The sequence below is a fragment of the Oryx dammah genome, unplaced genomic scaffold (assembly GCF_014754425.2).
Source record: "Oryx dammah isolate SB20612 unplaced genomic scaffold, SCBI_Odam_1.1 HiC_scaffold_1, whole genome shotgun sequence".
Taxonomy (NCBI): Eukaryota; Metazoa; Chordata; class Mammalia; order Artiodactyla; family Bovidae; genus Oryx; species Oryx dammah.
Window position 1 is genome coordinate 50,004,290 of NW_024070185.1, and position 18,471 is coordinate 50,022,760.

General features: G+C 39.5%; 1 protein-coding gene across 1 annotated transcript in view; it reads left to right on the plus strand.

The window, feature by feature from the left end:
• The first annotated feature begins 3,336 nt into the window (after nucleotides 1-3,336).
• Nucleotides 3,337-18,471, plus strand: part of RORB (RAR related orphan receptor B) — a 54,581-nt gene continuing 39,446 nt past the window's right edge. Inside the window, exons 1-3 of the mRNA XM_040242392.1 lie at nucleotides 3,337-3,573; nucleotides 9,364-9,505; nucleotides 16,348-16,749. Of these exons, the coding sequence (XP_040098326.1) occupies nucleotides 3,337-3,573; nucleotides 9,364-9,505; nucleotides 16,348-16,749 (781 nt within the window). The remainder of the gene's footprint in view (nucleotides 3,574-9,363; nucleotides 9,506-16,347; nucleotides 16,750-18,471) is intronic.

The following is an 18,471-nucleotide window of genomic DNA, read 5'->3' on the forward strand; positions in this document are numbered from 1 at the left end:
AAGCTGTAGCTCCAAAGCAGTGTATTTTAAATGAGAGAAAAGGAAAAGGATTCATGCTTTAAATTATTGAAATTCACCTTCACCCATAAAAACCTCAGACAATCTATTCTACCATAGTGGATAAAAATGGTCATAGGTTTTCCAAACTGGTAACTCCCTTCCCACATGCAGCCTTACACAAATACACTTTTCAGGGACTTCTTTCTCTTTAAAAATACCGTTGAAATGTTTATGGTTCTTCAGGATTACATGTTGAGCTAGAATTATAAATATGTATAAATATGCAGATACTCTATCGAATCACTCCTTATCCCATTTGTATTTCCGAAGTTTCGTAAGATAACCTTTGTGGCTTTCCAAAACATCTTCTCTCACCCCAGGGGGCAAATTACCTCTATTTTCATTTCCTTTAGAGTTAGATCATTTTATAATTAAGAACTTATTGAAGCAGATTCTCCCCACGTGTAAGTTACTCCCTGGGGAGTAATTTATGCAAAGAGTGCCTCTGACTTAATATCATATAAGCCTAACAACTGTACAATGGATACCTGGCATTTTTAGTCAGTTTTGCAATCACTGAAAAAAATCCACAGCTGGAAATGTTACTCAAAAAAAAAAAAGTACAAATAACTTATAGCGTCATTCATTTGGGCTTTTTAATGGTAAGATTTTTAATAAAGGAATGTGTCTTTTATTTTTTGTTCAAAAGCATCAGAAATACCAGCTAATGATGACGTTTTTGATTGTGATGATGAAGACTGACATTTTGTAGCTCTTTATTATTTACAAGGTAAAAATAACTCATTTAATCCTCACAAATCTATGAAGTTTGTCAGCTAAACTTTCTAAACCAGAAAACGAGATCAGAGTTTTTGTTTTTTTTTCCTTGGTCCAATCATTAACAGATTAGGGACTGGAATCCAGGGGAACAGAACAGAACAGAGTGATATAAAATATCACATTTTTTTCATGTCACAAAATTTTGAAAACAAATACTAGTTCATATATAGGAAGAGAAAGAAATAGAAATACTTAGTCTAGTAAGTTTTTTTTCTTTGCATTTGTCTCCTCTTCTGATATTTTTATTTTTATCTCTTTAACTGCTACATTTGAATAATATAGGAATTCAAAATTGTATTTGTATTTTATCTTTGTGGGAGGCAGTGAAAGTGTTACTGAATGAACTCTCAGGACAATCAGCTAATTTCCATGTTTTTTCCCAAGTCACCTTAAGAACATCATTAATGACCTGAATCCTCGGTATTCTTATCTGAAAAATAGAGACATAACACTGAATTTTTTGCTTATAAAGATGATTTGAACATATTGTGAAATATTTAATCTAAAAAATTTACTGTGCGTTCCTAAAGCTAAGTATTTTTTAATACTTAAAGCTACATTATTTTTTAAAGTAGAATGGTAAGAAAAAGAGGGTTATGTCATTGCATATTTGTTTTGCATATTCAAGGGTGAGAAACTGCATGAAAGCATCCAAGTGGCAGATTGATGTATAAAGCATTTTGAAGCATATTTTGCATAATTATTTTAAACTGGGAGTGGGAATAGCAGATCTTCCTGGTGTGTATAATTTTAACAACACTGAGAATACTATCAGAGACATGGGAACTACTACATTCTAAATAAAGTTTATATCAGGGATTCATCCATAACCTCAAAGATGATGACTTAAAATCATCTTTCTAAGAGGTTCTATACGTGTTCTGTAAGACATGCCACTAAACTGCACACGTACAAAATGGAGATCCTATACCCTACCATATTCCACAGAGGAACTGCCTTACCAACCACCCATTTATGTCAAGTCTATTTAATCCTACACTGAAGGCTAGGAAGCTGAAGTCACCTTTGATTCTTCATCAGTTTCCACCTCTTTCATTTATCTTCTCACTTCTTCCATTGAGCTATCTTTCTATTTGCTGCTGCTTCTGCATTTATCCTGCTACTGAGGTAATTCACGCTTTTAGCTCCTGACACCCAGGTTGGGAATTTTAATTGTCTTCCATTTGTTTCTGGTCAGCCTGTCAAACTTACCTTTCTAAAGTAACCAAACCACCACTTTAGCCATTTCTTCATTCACGTCTTTGGTTCCTTATAGCCAGTGATGTCAGGTGAAAATTCTTCTGCCTGATCCCCAGGAACTTTATAATCTGATATCACTCCCTCTATCCAGTTTTATGACCTAAGTTTCCATTAAAGCCAAGGTACTTGTCTCAGTGATCACCAGCCACAGTCATTCGGGGCCATCTCAATTCCATCCTGCTTGCAGAAATACCTTTTGCTTCACACTTCCTACACAGTTTTCAAAATCAAAATATCTTTATCTCCAGTGAAATTGTTTCAGTCCTATTGAAGTGATAGTACCCACATGCTTTGGGCTTCCCAGGTGGCGCTAGTGGTAAAGAACCTGCCTGCCAATGCAAGAGACTGAGAGACTCTGGTTTGATCACTGAGTCAGGAAGATTCCCTGGAGGAGGGCATGGCAGTATTCTTGTATTCTTGATCCAGTATTCTTGCCTGGAGAATCCCTTGGACAAAGGAGCCTGGTGGTCACAAAGAGTCGAACACAACTGAAGTGACTTAGCATGTACCCATATCTTTATCATTTTTTCCTTGATATCTCCATGTATTATATTTGGTTTATTGATTAGATAATTGGTGTCATTAGTATATCTTATGTCAACAGCCTGTATTATTTTAGTGGCTATATAGATACTCAATAAATATTGGACAGATTCTTCGTTGGCATTTTCACAAGTAAACCTCCAGCCATTTAGTGTATGAAGTCACCTCTACCCCTTCCAGTTTTGCTTTATTTACGCATTTAAAAAATCATTGAAAAAGGTAATGTGATCATTCTCAGTGGCTTAAAGTTTGAAGTACAGAAAGAAAACCAAAACCACAGGTTCAAGAGATTTTTAAGTCACACTATATGAAGTTCGAAAAGGAAAAAACAATGAAACCAAAAGTTTAGAAAACTTCTAGTCCCTGGTTACATTTTCTAGGTTAAGGAAAACAAAACAAACAATGGTAAATGGATGCCCTTTATTTTGAAAGGGATTCCCAAATGCCTCAGTGATAGAGAATCCCTCTGCCGAATACAGGAGACGCAGTAGACACAGGTTAGATCCATGAGTTGGGAAGAACCCCTGGAGGAGGAAATAGCAACCCACTTAAGTATTCTTACTTGGAGAATCCCATGGACAGAGGAGCCTGGCAGGCTACAGTCCATGAGGTTGCAGAGTCAGATTTGACTGAGGGACTGACCACCACCAGGTTACTTAGAAGAAGCTTAGGGAAGTCATTCAGATAGAATAGATGACCCTACAGCACCCCCCACCCCACCCCCCCACCGCCCCAAACACTGAGTCTTCAACACTGAGTCATGGCAGGAGAAGTGAGGAGGGAGATGGGAGGGTGAAAGGAAGACAACTCTGTAAGCTTAAAACTGTCTGTTTTCCCCTTTCAGCACAAATTGAAGTGATACCATGCAAAATTTGTGGCGATAAGTCCTCTGGGATCCACTACGGAGTCATCACGTGTGAAGGCTGCAAGGTACGGGCATTAACAAGGCACAGCTGACAGCATCTGTGTTGGCCTCAGGCATCTGTGTGCTTCACAATGCAAGAGGTGACAACTTTTGAAAGGCCTGCTAAAGGATTCATATCCTGCTGCTGACACTCAGGAATTCTTGCTTGGTGGTGGGTGGGTTGATTTTCTGTTATTTGGCCTTTCACCTTTTTGCCATTGTCTAACTCATCAGGAGCTGCTTAGAAGTGGATTGCTATTTAAAAGCCTCAGTTATTCACATTTACCAAAATATAAATACTGATGTGCTGTATTAACAGTCTTGTGTCCAGTAAACTCCACCACATTTATATCAACATTAAAGTTTAAAATAAAGATTATAAGTTAATGGGCCTGTATTTATTTATCTGCTTGAGAAAGAAGTCAAGGTAACATTTGCAATATGCTTGTGACTATCCTTTATTCTCATATTTCAGAAAAAAAAACTAGAAGTATGAAATCTTAAAAGTGGAGCAGATAACCTCTTGTCAGTTAAAAATAATCTGCCTCAATTTCATCAAAGAGGTCCTGTGTTATTAACAAGATTATGTCATATGGCCAATATCACTGATTAGTTCATGAGAGAACATGAATAAACATGTTGTTTTTTTTTTTCATACTCAGTCCAGTGTTCCCCTCCACTACAAATACAACTAATTCTTCCAATTCCTAATACAACTAATTCTTCCAATTCCTATAAGCAAGTTGATTTTTAAAATCTTAAAACTGGAGGAATAGCAGTTAACATAGACTAATCCGAAATAAGAGAAATTTGAAACTTAAGAGTAAATGTTTAAATTCAATCCTTAGAAGGTAGGAAAGATGAGAGACTAAATATCAAGGGGAAATGAAAACAGTTCTACAACTAATTTTAAAGGGCACTGTGTAACCAGAACAAATGAAATGAAGCTATAGTCCAGGAAGGGAAATTGATAGACTGGCAAAGTTATTGGCAAAAGCAATTATATTTTTGATCAAAGATGCAAGTTGAGTGAATCATTAATTTAAGGTCAGTAGAATGAAGGAGATGTGGCACAATCACAGATTCTAAGAACCACCCTTAATCTTATAAGACGTTCAGATATAAATGAAACAAAATGTACTGAAACTCAGATAGTCATGCTATGTGAAAAACTGGCAGTATCTTCATAACAGTCTCGAAGAAGTATAATTCCTGGAATTGAAACTGGGAGGAAAGGGAAATAAAAGGAATAAATGAAAATAAAGTTAGGAGAGGGAATGCAGGAGGGGGGAAGAATAACACAAATGTACTAACGCAGCAACATACTAACCTGCTTTAGAGGTGATAAGCAATAATCCATGTTTGAACATCATGAGATGTGCCTTGTATTCTGTTCTTCTGCAGACCTATAATTCAGAATTGCATGCTATCCACCTTAATGTGCCTCAACTTATCTCATGAAACAGTAAAGCAAAATTACAGATCAGCAATTTTTTTTACTCTCTTAGAATGTTATTACTTCCTCCAAGCAGATAGACAATTTTCATCATCAGTTCAGTTCAGCCGACTCTTTGAGACCCCATGAATCGCAGCACTCCAGGCCTCCCTGTCCATCACCTACTCCCGGAGTTCACTCAGACTCACATCCACCGAGTCAGTGATGCCATCCAGTCATCTCATCCTCGGTCGTCCCCTTCTCCTCCTGCCCCCAATCCCTCCCAGCATTAAAGTCTTCTCCAATGAGTCAACTCTTCGCATAAGGTGGCCAAAGTACTGGAGCTTCAGCTTTAGCATCATTCCTTCCAAAGAAATCCCAGGGCTGATCTCCTTCAGAATGGACTGATTGGATCTCCCTGCAATCCAAGGGACCCTCAAAAGTCTTCTCCAACACCACAGTTCAAAAGCATCAATTTGGCGCTCAGCCTTCCTCACAGTCCAACTCTCACATCCATACATTACCACAGGAAAAACCATAGCCTTGACTAGACGGACCTTAGTCAGCAAAGTAATGTCTCTGCTTTTGAATATACTATCTAGGTTAGTCATAACTTTTCTTCCAAGGAGTAAGCGTCTTTTAATTTCATGGCTGCAGTCACCATCTGCAGTGATTTTGGAGCCCAAAAAAATAAAGTGTGACACTGTTTCCACTGTTTCCCCATCTATTTCCCATGAAGTGATGGGACCAGATGCCATGATCTTCGTTTTCTGAATGTTGAGCTTTAAGCCAACTTTTTCACTCTCCTCTTTCACTCCTCAGGAATCAGACCCCTCTCCAGTGAAATCACCCTCACTCCCACTGTGTTGGTTTATTATACAATTTTAAGAGCTCTGGTCTAGTTTATACACTATCCATGGGGGGGGAAAAAGGGACTTCCCTGGAGACTCAGGTGGTAAAGAATCTGCCTGCAATACCAGAGACCCAGGTTCAATCCCTGGATCGGGAAGATGCCCTAGAGAAGAGAGTGGCAACCCACTCCAGTATTCTTGCATGGAGAATTCCATGAACAGAGGAGCCTGATAAGACACAGTCTACGGGGTCCCAAAGAGTCAGACAGAACTGAGTGACTAACACCACCATCATGGTGATGGTGATTTTAGACCACTGACAAAGTGGAAATGTTTTGTTTTAGTGTTTACAGCTGGATTTAGAAAATGTCTGATTTCAAAATATGAATCTGTGGTCATGCTAAGGAGCTAAACAGTTTTAAGCAGTAATTTTTAAACTATTGAACTACTTAACATATATATTCCAACAGATCAATAGCCAAGAATGAGTGTTTAGGTTCCTGTCATCTTTTCTATTTAAAGAAGGAACCCAGATTCAAAGAACTTGTGTTGTTATTTTGAAGCATATTCTGAGGTTTTAGTCAAAATGACATTGTACATCACACAAATCTTTTTATTTCATGGAAAAACCCACATTTGTAAATATACTACATTTTTCTCCAAATAGCAAACTCAAGAAATTCTGCTCAGAATAAGATATCAATGTCAGCACATTTAGTATCAATCTCTGAATTTTCATAATCCTGTTTTCAGGTCAACATAAGCAACCCACATTAAAAAAACATCATTTCAGCATGTGCACTTGTTCAGATTCCTTTTCATTCAATAAAAATTTAAAACGAAATCTCCTTTTCATGCCAAAAACCTCATTTGCAATAATGAGCAACAGATAAGCAAGAAATGCCTTAGAATTAATGTCAAATTGGCCTTAAATTAGGGCTGTAGCTGTGACTTCAAAAAAAGTCTTTTCTGTCAACGCCTTTGCTAAGTGGCACTTAGAGTATCCACAGATAAAAACTGCACAATTTTTTTGTAAAATGTAAATTCAAAGTCATTTTTAATCAGGACCAATGGACTGAGGTTATGCTTTCTGACAGCTTTCACGGTAGATGAAGTACATTTCAATCCCTGGGGGCTTGGATGTGATCTCTTGTTTAAGGGCTCCGTGAATTCTTTCAAACTGGACAGTTGGATATCTTATTTTGCCACCACTGGTCCATTAAATAAATAATACACTTGGAACTATGGGGGCAAAATTAGTCCTTGTTGTTGAATGGCTTGAAGCTTATAAACACAAAACCTTAGAGAGGAGATACTTGGCCATGCTTCATTTTCTGAGTTTTTCACAAGATTGGCCAAGCTCTCTGTTGCAGTGCTTTGCCAAACCATATGGAAGCCCAAGACAAAAGGAAAATCGATCATTTTAATTCTACTTTTATTTAAATTTTTGAGGGGTGTGTATTAATGTTGATTCTTAACATTTAAAATCAGTGTTAAAATATTTATTCTGAGTGCCACATCTTTTGGCAACCCTTAAATATGTGATCAAGATGGTTGCCTCACCAACCTCACCCTAGTCCCAGCCCTGCTCTATCCTCCCATTGATACTTGAGGAGACATGGAAGCTGTTTGACAGAAGAAGTCAGGGGTCCACTTCCAGACCTCTCAGCAAGATGGGCATCGTGGGCATTGGTCAGCCCTCCTGAACATTTTCTAGGCTTTCTGCTTCCAAGAGACAATACTATAGGTTATCTTTTCCTAACATTTGTCTTGGTAAATCTGTTTGTAGCACTTTGCACCTTTGCTGTTTTGCAATTCAAGAGCAAGGAGTGATCATTAAATAGGTAAATGAAAGGGTGAAGGAAACTTTCATATCTCTGGAGAAAATGTTTATTTAGGATTTTTGCTAAGATAACTAATATGGGTTGTAGCCAAAGAATTAGACAAAATAAATAAATAAATAAACTCAGCTGTGGATTTATTTATAAGGGTGCTGTATGGTCCAAGGCAGTTCATTTTGTACCAGAAAGCCCTAAACTTACTTGCTTGAGTACCTCCTGTATCACTATAGTCTCAGACAGTAACGGGAATGGGTTAATTTTGACTCCATACTGGATCTACCTCTGTGGCAGTTAGCATTTATTTTGCCCCTTTTGTTATTAGAGGCATACATAATGGCCTGCCTCCGGGAGACATGCCCTCCTCACCAACACCCGCCACCCCTGGGCCAGGGTGCCTTTGTTTGACTCACAGGAAGATAGCCTGACCCTGCCCACTTGTGAAGCACTGGGACAGTCTTGAGTACTTTGTGTGGGAAATGGCCCCCAATGTGGCTTGGCTCAGAAACTCACATTTGGGGGACCAGAATCACAGATAGCTGTGGTATGTTTGTTTATTGATATGACAGGAGATATTCCATTTTACACCACCTAAGAAATGACTGTAAGGAAGTAAAACTAACACATCCGCCTGTCTGAGACTTGCCATTCTAAGAGATAGTTGCAAGAATTAAATTGTCTTCTTTGTTTCCTCATCTCCCCCCATCTCTGATCCATAAAAGAATCTGGCATCCAGGCCCAACAAGATGGTTATTTTGAGATGCTACTCTGCCATCTTCTCTGTTAGCTGGCTTTCCACATAAAGTTGTATTACTTGCCTCAACACCTCGTCTCCTGGGTTTATTGGCCTATCTTGCTGCAAGCAGAGAGAGCTTGGACTCAGTAACAAGATCAAGCAGAGGGCATTCGTTCAGTTTTTACTTACTGTTTATTTTTTTAATTGGCAGTTTATAAACCATATTTCCTTTATTCAAAAGATGTGGTTGACTCTAAGGTACATCACTGGTTAGAAATACAACCTTCCAGATACATTCGGGCCAAATACAAACATTTCCAAATGGATGAAAAAGCATCTGAAAAACTAGGAAGGTAGTGGCACCTGTTGAACCCACACTCCTCAGTAACCCAAGTTCCTCACTCACACAGCCTTGACATAAGCCTGTGTTATTGTCCCAGGTGGGGCTAGGGGTAAAGAACCTGCCTGCCGGTGCAGGAGCCTAAGAGACATGTGTTCAGTTCCTGAGGCGGGAAGATCCCCTGAAGGAGGGCATGGCAACCCACTGCAGTATGCTTGCCTTGAAGAATCCCATGAACAGAGGAGCCCGGTGGGCTATGTTCCGTAGAATCACAGAGTCAGACACAACTGAGCACACACGCATTATCCCCAACAAGTTTTGTTGTATGCGACACTCTCCTCTGCCACTCTTTTCCCACTGCTCTCTGGAAGCAGGAACTCTGTTCTGCTTTACTTCACACAGAACAGCAAAGATGTCTTTAGTAAATATGAATGAATGAATGATACCTTCATATCTTGGTGGAGTCTAAGTTTTCTCCAATAGAAATGTCTGTAAGCTATCCAAGGAGAGGTAGCCAAAGAGTTTTAAAAATTGAAGTCAGTTACTTTCACTGTAGTATATGTTAATGGTCCCGTCTCATAAATCTACCTCCCTCCCATTCTCTCTCTCCCTCTAGGGATTCTTTAGGAGGAGCCAGCAGAACAATGCCTCTTACTCCTGCCCGAGGCAGAGAAACTGTTTAATTGACAGAACCAACAGAAACCGTTGCCAACACTGCCGACTGCAGAAGTGTCTTGCCCTAGGAATGTCAAGAGATGGTAAGTTAGCGTTGCCTTCCTATTTCTTACTTAAAGGCTTTCAAATGGATGCTTCGCTGGAATCTGTTTAAAGGGTTGGAAGAATTCTAGGCAAAGAGAATTGGGGATCCAAAGTAAAGAAAGCTACATGCTGGCAGTGTATTAAGAGGAAAAGTAAGAGCATATAAATATATAATTTTGCCTATGAAATAGGAAGAAAGGAAAGACTTTCCTGTATCTCACCGAGCAACCTGTGCTAACTAGATTAGGTGAAAGCCACATAGAGTGAAAGGCGACCACTTGTCCAGGTTTCTCTGTGAATGAGGGATTTCCTGGGATGTGAGAGTTTCTGAGCTAAAACTGGAAAGTTTCAGGCAAACGTGGACCACTTGGGTAAATCGGACTAGTGCACAAGCTGCTTATTATGTGGAGATGCTAAGGAACAAAACATGCTTCTATAGGAAGCCCAAAAGCTCCATTAATGAATGTGGCCTATTCAGATGAAGATAGCAGAGGCTGCAGCAGAACTCCATGTCTTAGAAGGGTTGTGTAGATGGTGTCCTTCTCAGAAGAGACTCAAGTGTGCACTTTACCATCACACTCAACCCAAATGGGTGGCTTGGCACTTTCTTAGATTAATGAAGAGGACAAATAACTTCACACAAAGAATTTCATCTAGCTTGGCTTCCATTTTTAAGTATTCAGCTAAACAAATTCTTTCCGCACTGATACTGGCATAGCACTCCTATATTGGATTATGAACAGCCCTGAATCCTGGGGTCATTTCTGTCTAGTTCCCACTGAATCCTCAGGATCTGGTTAAAAGCAGGCGCCTAAGTGTTTGCTGAATGAATCATGAAAATGTTTTTTATGTAGAGCCTGAGACACAAAGTCCCTGATACTTATTCTCTTTATGTGAATCATAGCGATTTCTGTGTCTCTGGTCTCACTCCCTCTCACGAAGTTCAAGACAGTATGGACCAAAAAAGGAAAAAGAAACATTCCTAGATTTTAAAGAAATTTAGCTAATTGCCTTCATTGTCTCTTAGTATAAAGGGATTCTATAAGCTATTAAATAAATTCAGGGCTTTTAGTCGTTTGGATAAATTTAGCTCTGCTTAGAAGATATCTAAACATATACACTGTTTACTTCTTAGCTTGCATTCTCTAGACAGTTGCATCTTGAATTTTTCTTACCATTTCTCTAATTTCTAGCTCGCCTAAATTTGCCTTGCACAAAAGTATACCAATAAGATACATTTGACTCAAAAAATTAAAATAATCTGATCTTGAGCCCTTCAGTTTATAGGTAGATTTTAGAGCTACAGAGATTAAGTTTCCAAAACTTTTCTATTAGCCGATCTTTTTGTCTGTTTTTCTAAATTTGCTAATCACATACATTTACTCTTTAGGGTAAATTTGTAGCCCTGTGTACTTATACATTACTAAAGTGAAGAAATTATGAGGTAAGGGTTAAATGATTTTCAGAATTTATTTAGTGAAATTCTGTGGGAATTCAAGTTGATGATTTTGTACTTCATTTTTATAATTTGAAGGTAGCATAATAATTGACAGTACCTGAAAACTCCATTAACAATTATACAGAGAGACTAACCCACTGAGAAATGGTGCTTCTTCCCATAATATAAGGAAGTATATGTTTGGAATGAGAGATCACGTTGGTGTGGGCTGGTGAGCAGAGTCATGGACAAGAGATGGGTGTTTGGTCCAAGGCAGATTTAGTGACATCAGCCTACAAAATCTAAGAGATTATCTCAATCTCACAACATAAAAGAAACATATTGGTAGGGGAAGGATTGTTTATGGATAGAGCCACAGTTCCTTCTCAAGGGGGAAGAAATTTACTGCAGCATAAACTTCTATGCAAGTAAAAGCAATACAGTACCTAAGGATGCTGAGGATTAAGAATAATGATCCTTCTTGATTTTAAGTCTAGAAACAATCCTGAGGCTTCCAGGAACATCATCCAAATTGCCTCCTAAACATGTTTTATGTCAAACTGATGATGAGAAGAAATACTAAGGGGTGATAGAAGTGGTTGAGAGTGAGGAGAAGGAAGTACAACAGAAGGAAAAAATGATTCTCTCTAAGGGAAAACAAATTCTTTTTTATCATTTGTATAGAGGAAGTTTGTTATAAGCCTTGAATATAAAGGGTACTTTATAAACTAAGTAAGTCACACTAATACTTGGGAATGGACTTCCCAGGTGGTACAGTGGTAAAGAATCAGCCTGCCAGTGCAGGAGACACAGGAGAAATGGGTTTGATCCCTGGGTCAGGAAGGTCCTCTGGAGTAGGAGATGGCAAAAATTTCAGTATTTCTTGCCTGGAAAAACCTATGGACAGAGGAGCCTGGAAGGCTACAGTTCAGGGGATTGCAAAGAGTCGGACATGACTTAGCACACACACGTCTGTCAAGGTCAATACCTGGGAAGCTAAATAGGGTTTATCTCCTATTGACTGATAATGCCTACTATGTGGTATCAAAGGATTACAAAGTCCTGAGGTTATGGTTGATTAGCCATGTCTACAAGGGCTCAAGAATGAGAGGTGGCATGTCTTCTGCCACTAATTTATTATAGCTACATTCTGCAGATGAAGCAAGCATTTTCAAAGCGCTTTAGCAGTAGTACCAGCAGCCACAGTAAGTTATCTCACATCAAACTTCTTTCTACATAACACCCCATTCAGCTTCCCTCAGACATAAAGTGGCATCTTCACTTTTATGTTTTTTCATTTGCTCTCTATAAGTTATGCCTGTCTCTAAGAATATTTACTTCACTATAGCCAGTCACTGAAACAACAGGACTACTAGTAGACAGCTTGATATAACTGTTGACTCCACTGGACTTTCACTCTCTCCTGAATTTCAGCTTTTATAGTGGTGGATTAGCCACAGCAGGTATATGAATAGAAGACAAACTCAGCAGTAACAAATTAGCTCAAATTTAGCATTGGCAAAGAATCAAAAGTCAAATCCACTTGGCAAACATAGAAGTGTTTATGTGTATTAAAGGGTGAAGGTATTGCACGTACATGTGTGTGTAAGTGATGGCATGTATATACCCACCGAATCTTTTCCACCATTGTATTTCTCTCTTTTTTTAAGTGGACCCTTCACAAATGTTAGCTATAGGAATCTTCAGTGTAATCTATTTCTAGTTGTATTAGTACTACTTAAAAAAAAATAAACAGAAAAAGTTTTTGTATCAGTAGGAAGAAACTGCACCCCAAAGGGAAAACATGGTAATTAACTATGTGTCCTCCAAATGGCATGTCTCTATGAAAACATGAAAGCTGCTACAGGGGCAGGTGTCACAGGTTTGGCTTCTTCTTATCCAGCATGGCATTGTCCAATAAGGTATCTGCAGGTCACTATTTAAATTTAGATTTGTTAAAATTAAATAAAATTTAGACTTGTGGACACAGCAGGGCAAGGAGCAGTGGGACGAACTGAGAGAGTAGCCTGGAAACATATATATTACCATATAGAAAACAGATAGCTACTGGGAAGTTGTCGTATAACACAGGGAGCTCAGCTCAGTGCTCTGTGACAACCTAGGGGGTGGAATGGGGTGAGGGGTGGGAGGGAGGTTCAAGAAGGAGGGAACATATACATAATCCTGGCTGATTCACATTGTTATATGGCAGAAACCAACACAACATTCATTGTAAAGCAATTATCCTCCAATTAAAAGTTTTTCAAATGAATTTTTAAAAAATTAAATAAAATTCACAATTCAGTTCTTTAGTCATACTAGCTATATTTCAAGTGCTCAAAAGCCACCTGTGGCTTGTGACTACCACACTCAAAAGCACAGGGAACGTTCCATCATCACAGGACACTCTATTGGAGTACAACCTGAGGAGGATGAGAAAGAATATTTCAAAATTATAACTAGCTTTAGGTAGATGGAATCAGATTATTTCTACAAATCTTAAAGCACTATAAAAAAGGCATATCCTTGACATTTAAATGTTAAATTAAGACTGGTTTCCTTGATAAGTAGTGAGATATAAAGATTACAGCCGAAGATAAAATAATTTTTTAAATGACTATGAAAAGTCATAGATGATAAGTTCAACAACTGAATTCTTCTTGAAACAAAAAAAAAAACTTGTGTCTAGTTGTGTGGTAGGAAGCAGCAATCTTTGAAGAAGCAGCCTCTTTGTTTTATCGTTGTTGTTCAATTGCTAAGTGGTGTCTGACTCTTTGTGACCCCATGGGCTGCAGCACATCAGTCTTCCCTGTCCTTCACCATCTCCCAGAGTTTGCAACTTTGTTTTAAAATTACTCCCAAAACTTACATTCCATTTTGAATCCTATCATTTCAAGTAGACCCGGAAAAGTTTCCAACACATTTACACAAAGTTGTTCTTTGCAAGTGTGGGATCAAAATCAGGTTTAAGAGCACATCACAAGCAAATACTATCATTGTTGAATATTTATGAAGCACTTGCAATGTATACAGAACTGTGCTAGTTTCTTTGAGAGCTAGCAGTTTAACAAGAGGCTGCCTCCATACTCAAGTGAATCTCATTAATAGAATAATTCAAATTTGAGAGGGGCAAACCTTTAAAACACGTGTTGTACTGATTAATGGGTAGTGGAACGAAGAATGCTGCTGCTTGAAAATATAATAGTAATATAGCCTTTGCTAAAAATAAGTCTATGAATACAATAAATGTATTTACAAATAGTGAGAAGGAATTTTTTATTTATCAGGAAAGCTCAGTAAGTTTATTTTGCCAAGTGCTGTAATTTTTTTTGCCCAAATATGTCACCACTTACTATAGAAAGGGACATAAAACTGAAAAACTGGCTCATCTGTGTTTCTGAAATGAATGGAAAATTTATTCTAAACTAATACTGAAGCCATTGTCAGCAAAACCCTTGATTTACAATGAAGCCTGATTATTTCAAAATGTAGTGGAACTTTAAGGTTTTTTTTGAAAATATTTAAGTTGTTCAGTGACTTGATAAGTCAGTTTTTTGGAAGAGGCATAACTATTCACCATTGAGCGAGTTTTCAGATATTTACCAGGGCAAGGAACTCGGCAGCGTACTTATTTGACACTGCTAGCTTTGATTGTGAGCAGAATTCTGAACCTAAAATTGCTAAATGTAGGGTCTTGTCTGGGTTCGTTCCCACATCTTTTATCAGCTGCAGGTTAGTTCTCCAACCCTCCTAATTGTAGTTGGCTTTGACTGAGATGGCTCTGCTGTGTTTCACATCTCTTATCCTCCAGCAGACTAGTTTAGGCCCTCACACAGCACTGTTTAAGTCTCTGTTTGCATTGTGTGTGTGCGTGCGTGCGTGCTAAGTGGTTTCAGTCGCGTCCGACTCTTTGAGACCCCTGCCGGGCTCCTCTGTCCATGGGGATTCTCCAGGCAAGAATACTGGAGTGGGGTGCCAGGTCCTCCTCCAGGGGAGCTTCCCAACCCAGGGATCGAACCCAGGTTTCCCACATTCCAGACAGATTCTTTACCACCTGAGCGACCAGGGAAGCTTACATACATCAATATCCCATGGGCCCAGAGCATGACCCTGAGTCAAAGGGGTGGAGCAGGATGCCTGCACAGAATGAAAGGGCATTGCAAATTTATATGAGAAAGAGAAGGCACACAGGCAAAAAGCATCAGGGTTATGAAAGCAGGCAATCCACTACAATATCTGTTTCACCTAGTGTGCTTAGTTGCTCAGGCTCCTCTGTTCTTGGGGATTCTCCAGGCAAGAATACTGGAGTAGTTTGCCATGCCCTCCTTAAGGAGATCTGCCCAATCAGGGATCGGACCCAGGTCTCCTGCACTTCAGGCAGATTCTTTACCATCTGAGCCACTAGGGAAGCCCAGGAATACTGGAGCAGGCGTCCCTTCTCCAGGGATCTTCCCAACCCAGGAATAGAACTGGGGTCTCCTGCATTGCAGGCAGATTCTTTACCAGCTGAGCTACCAGGGAAGCCCGTTTCACCTAGAGTGCATAGAAATCTAAAGCAAGGAGGTTTTGAAAGAGGTTTGAAAGATACTGCAATTGCAGCAGTATTTATAATAGCCAGGACATGGAAGCAACCTAAATTTCCATCAACAAAGGAATAGATAAAGATGATGTGGTACATATATACAATGGAATGTTACTCAGCCATTAAAAGGAACTAAATTGTGCCATTTGTAGAGACAGGGATGGACCTAGGGACTGTCATACAGAGTGAAGTCAGTCAGAAAGAAGAAAAGCAAATATTGTGTAATAACACTCCTATGTAGAAAAATGATACAGATGTACTTATTGGCAAAAGAGAAATAGAGACTCAGACGTAGAGAAGTGAAGGCAAATGATGTGGCTTACTTAAAATTGTGTTTCTCACCCTGTTCTACATCTTGTTCTTACCCAACCTGCTATTTAGAAAATAGTGAAATAATAGGGTCTTAGCTGACAATCCAGAAATCCTAACACTTAGGAGGGAAGTTAATGATGAGTGTTGGCTGACATTTGAATAGATACTACGTGGTAGTTTGAGATTTTTGTGAATTTTATATTCCCCACAAGTAAGAAAGAACAAGGAAATGTGCCTTCCAACTTCACAGCAATGAGAGACACATCTATGAGTATTTAAATTTCATCCTAGCTTAGACTCAGTGCTCACTATGCACATAAGCCATTACAGAAATCCCTGAGTATAGCCTCTCAGCAAGTGTGGAGTGCAAACCAATGGACTCAGGGGCTATGGGACTTGGACTTTGTGCATTTTGTGTTGAGGAGACAGTCATCGTGAGCTCTTGAACTCCCAGTAGTTAATGAGAGAGATAACCACAAGTGCCATTTTCTACTTTTGTCTCCCGCCAGCTGTGAAGTTTGGGAGGATGTCCAAGAAGCAAAGAGACAGTCTGTATGCTGAGGTGCAGAAGCACCAGCAGCGGCTGCAGGAGCAGCGGCAGCAGCAGAGTGGGGAGGCGGAAGCCCTCGCCAGGGTGTATGGCAGCAGCATCAGCAATGGCCTCAACAACCTGAACAATGAGGCCAGCGGCACATATGCCAATGGACACGTCATTGACCTGCCCAAGTCTGAGGGTTATTACAACGTGGATTCCGGCCAGCCGTCCCCCGATCAGTCAGGACTTGACATGACTGGAATCAAGCAGATAAAGCAAGAACCTATCTATGACCTCACATCCGTACCCAACCTGTTTACCTATAGCTCTTTCAACAACGGGCAGTTAGCACCAGGGATAACAATGAGCGAAATTGGTAAGTGGAAATCTTCCAGAACATTTTTGGAAATTCTACTTTGAAGTGGCCTTGGTCCTGTTTCGTAAGATCATTTTCTTAGGTCTAAGGTGAATTACTTGCTTTCATGACTTCTAATGTGAAAACTAATTGATTTTAAAATATAGTCTAATAACTGTCATTGTTCCCAAGGCCCATAAAAGTTTATTTCAAGCAAAGGAAGAAAGAAGGAATTATAAATAGATGCTATCTGTAAAGAACAGATGCTATCTGTTGGATCTGGGTTCATCACTGAAGGAAAAATGTTATTGGTATAAACAAAATTTCAGCAAGTGTTCAAAGTAATGCTATTAAAAGTGAAATAGCTAAGGGATATAGAAGCAGTATGTAGAAGAAGTGAATGAACAGGGCTCCAACTCTCTAAGATAACTGGGGACAAATGTCAGTCTCCTTCTGTGTAGAGGCAGAAGGATAGACCCGAAGACCTCTAAGCCTCTTGTAAATCTCAATTCAAGAATTTTACATTGGAATAAAGTCTGAATTACTGGCAATAAAAAGAGTATAGTCCACCTTGGATCTGGAATGTAAACAGGACGTGAAAAACTTGGTGGAATCCAAATAAAGTCTAGAGTTCAGTGAAAAAAATAAAACGACTGCAGTTACAGAAGAGCAACAGATAAGCTCCACTGAGCAGGGAGAGTCCCAGGCACAGCTGCCTGAGCAACACTACCCTCTTGCTTCGGCAGTGTCCTTGCTAAGGAGTGGTGTTCAAGAGTGCATCTGTCTAGATGCTCTATCTTCTCTCCTCACAACTCTTTTACCCTATTAAGCTTAAGAGTCTGTTAAATGTCTAGTCAGTTGATTTTATTCAGTAATTGCCATAAAAATAGGGATGTAGGTTTAACACATTACCTTCCTGGGTAACAGAGCTGCCTGTTAACAGTGTCCCGGAGGAGCTCACAGGCAGTGGCTGTAGCAGGCTTCTTTGCAGTATTCAGTGCACAGGGGAAAGCAGTGTGGAGCTCAGAAGTCTGAGGTCTCCTCAGATCTCTCCCTAAGAGGTAGCAGAAAAGAGTGGTTAAGAACCAGGCCGCTTGCAGACTTCCCTGGTGATCTAGTTATTAAGACTGCTCTTCCACTGCAGGGGAACTTCCACTGCAGGTTCAATCCCTGGTTGGGGAACTAAGGTCTCACCTGGCATTGCCAAAAAATAGGTACTAGGCCACCTGAATTCAAATCCTGGGTCTGTGGCCTATTATCTGAGCTGGAAAGCAAGTTTCTCAATTCTGGTTTGCTTATTCTATTTGTTTCTCAAAAAGTACTAGCGCATAGATCTCACCATTGTTGTAAGAATTCAACGAGTTCATACATGTAAAACAGAGCCACGTTTGGCACTCAGTAAGCACTCAGTAGCTCTGAGCTGTTTCCACTTATCCACCACGTGTTCAGTCACCTTCTCTGTCTAAACAGTGAGTAGGAGCGCAAAGCCTACGAGTGTTTTAAATAAAGTTGATGTGAACACATAACGAAGGACATGCCATATGTATCTCGGCTACTTCTCCCATCTGGCTGAGGAAGACGTGATGTGACCCAGTTACAAAACCTGAAACGTTATTCTCTCTCTCAGCAATTAAGCCTGTGGCAGGGAGCAAAGAAGTGGTTGACAAAGCCCTTGTAACAACATCCACAGCTGAAGGACGTAGAAAACTGCCCATCAGCGCTGATAACAAAAATATTCATTAG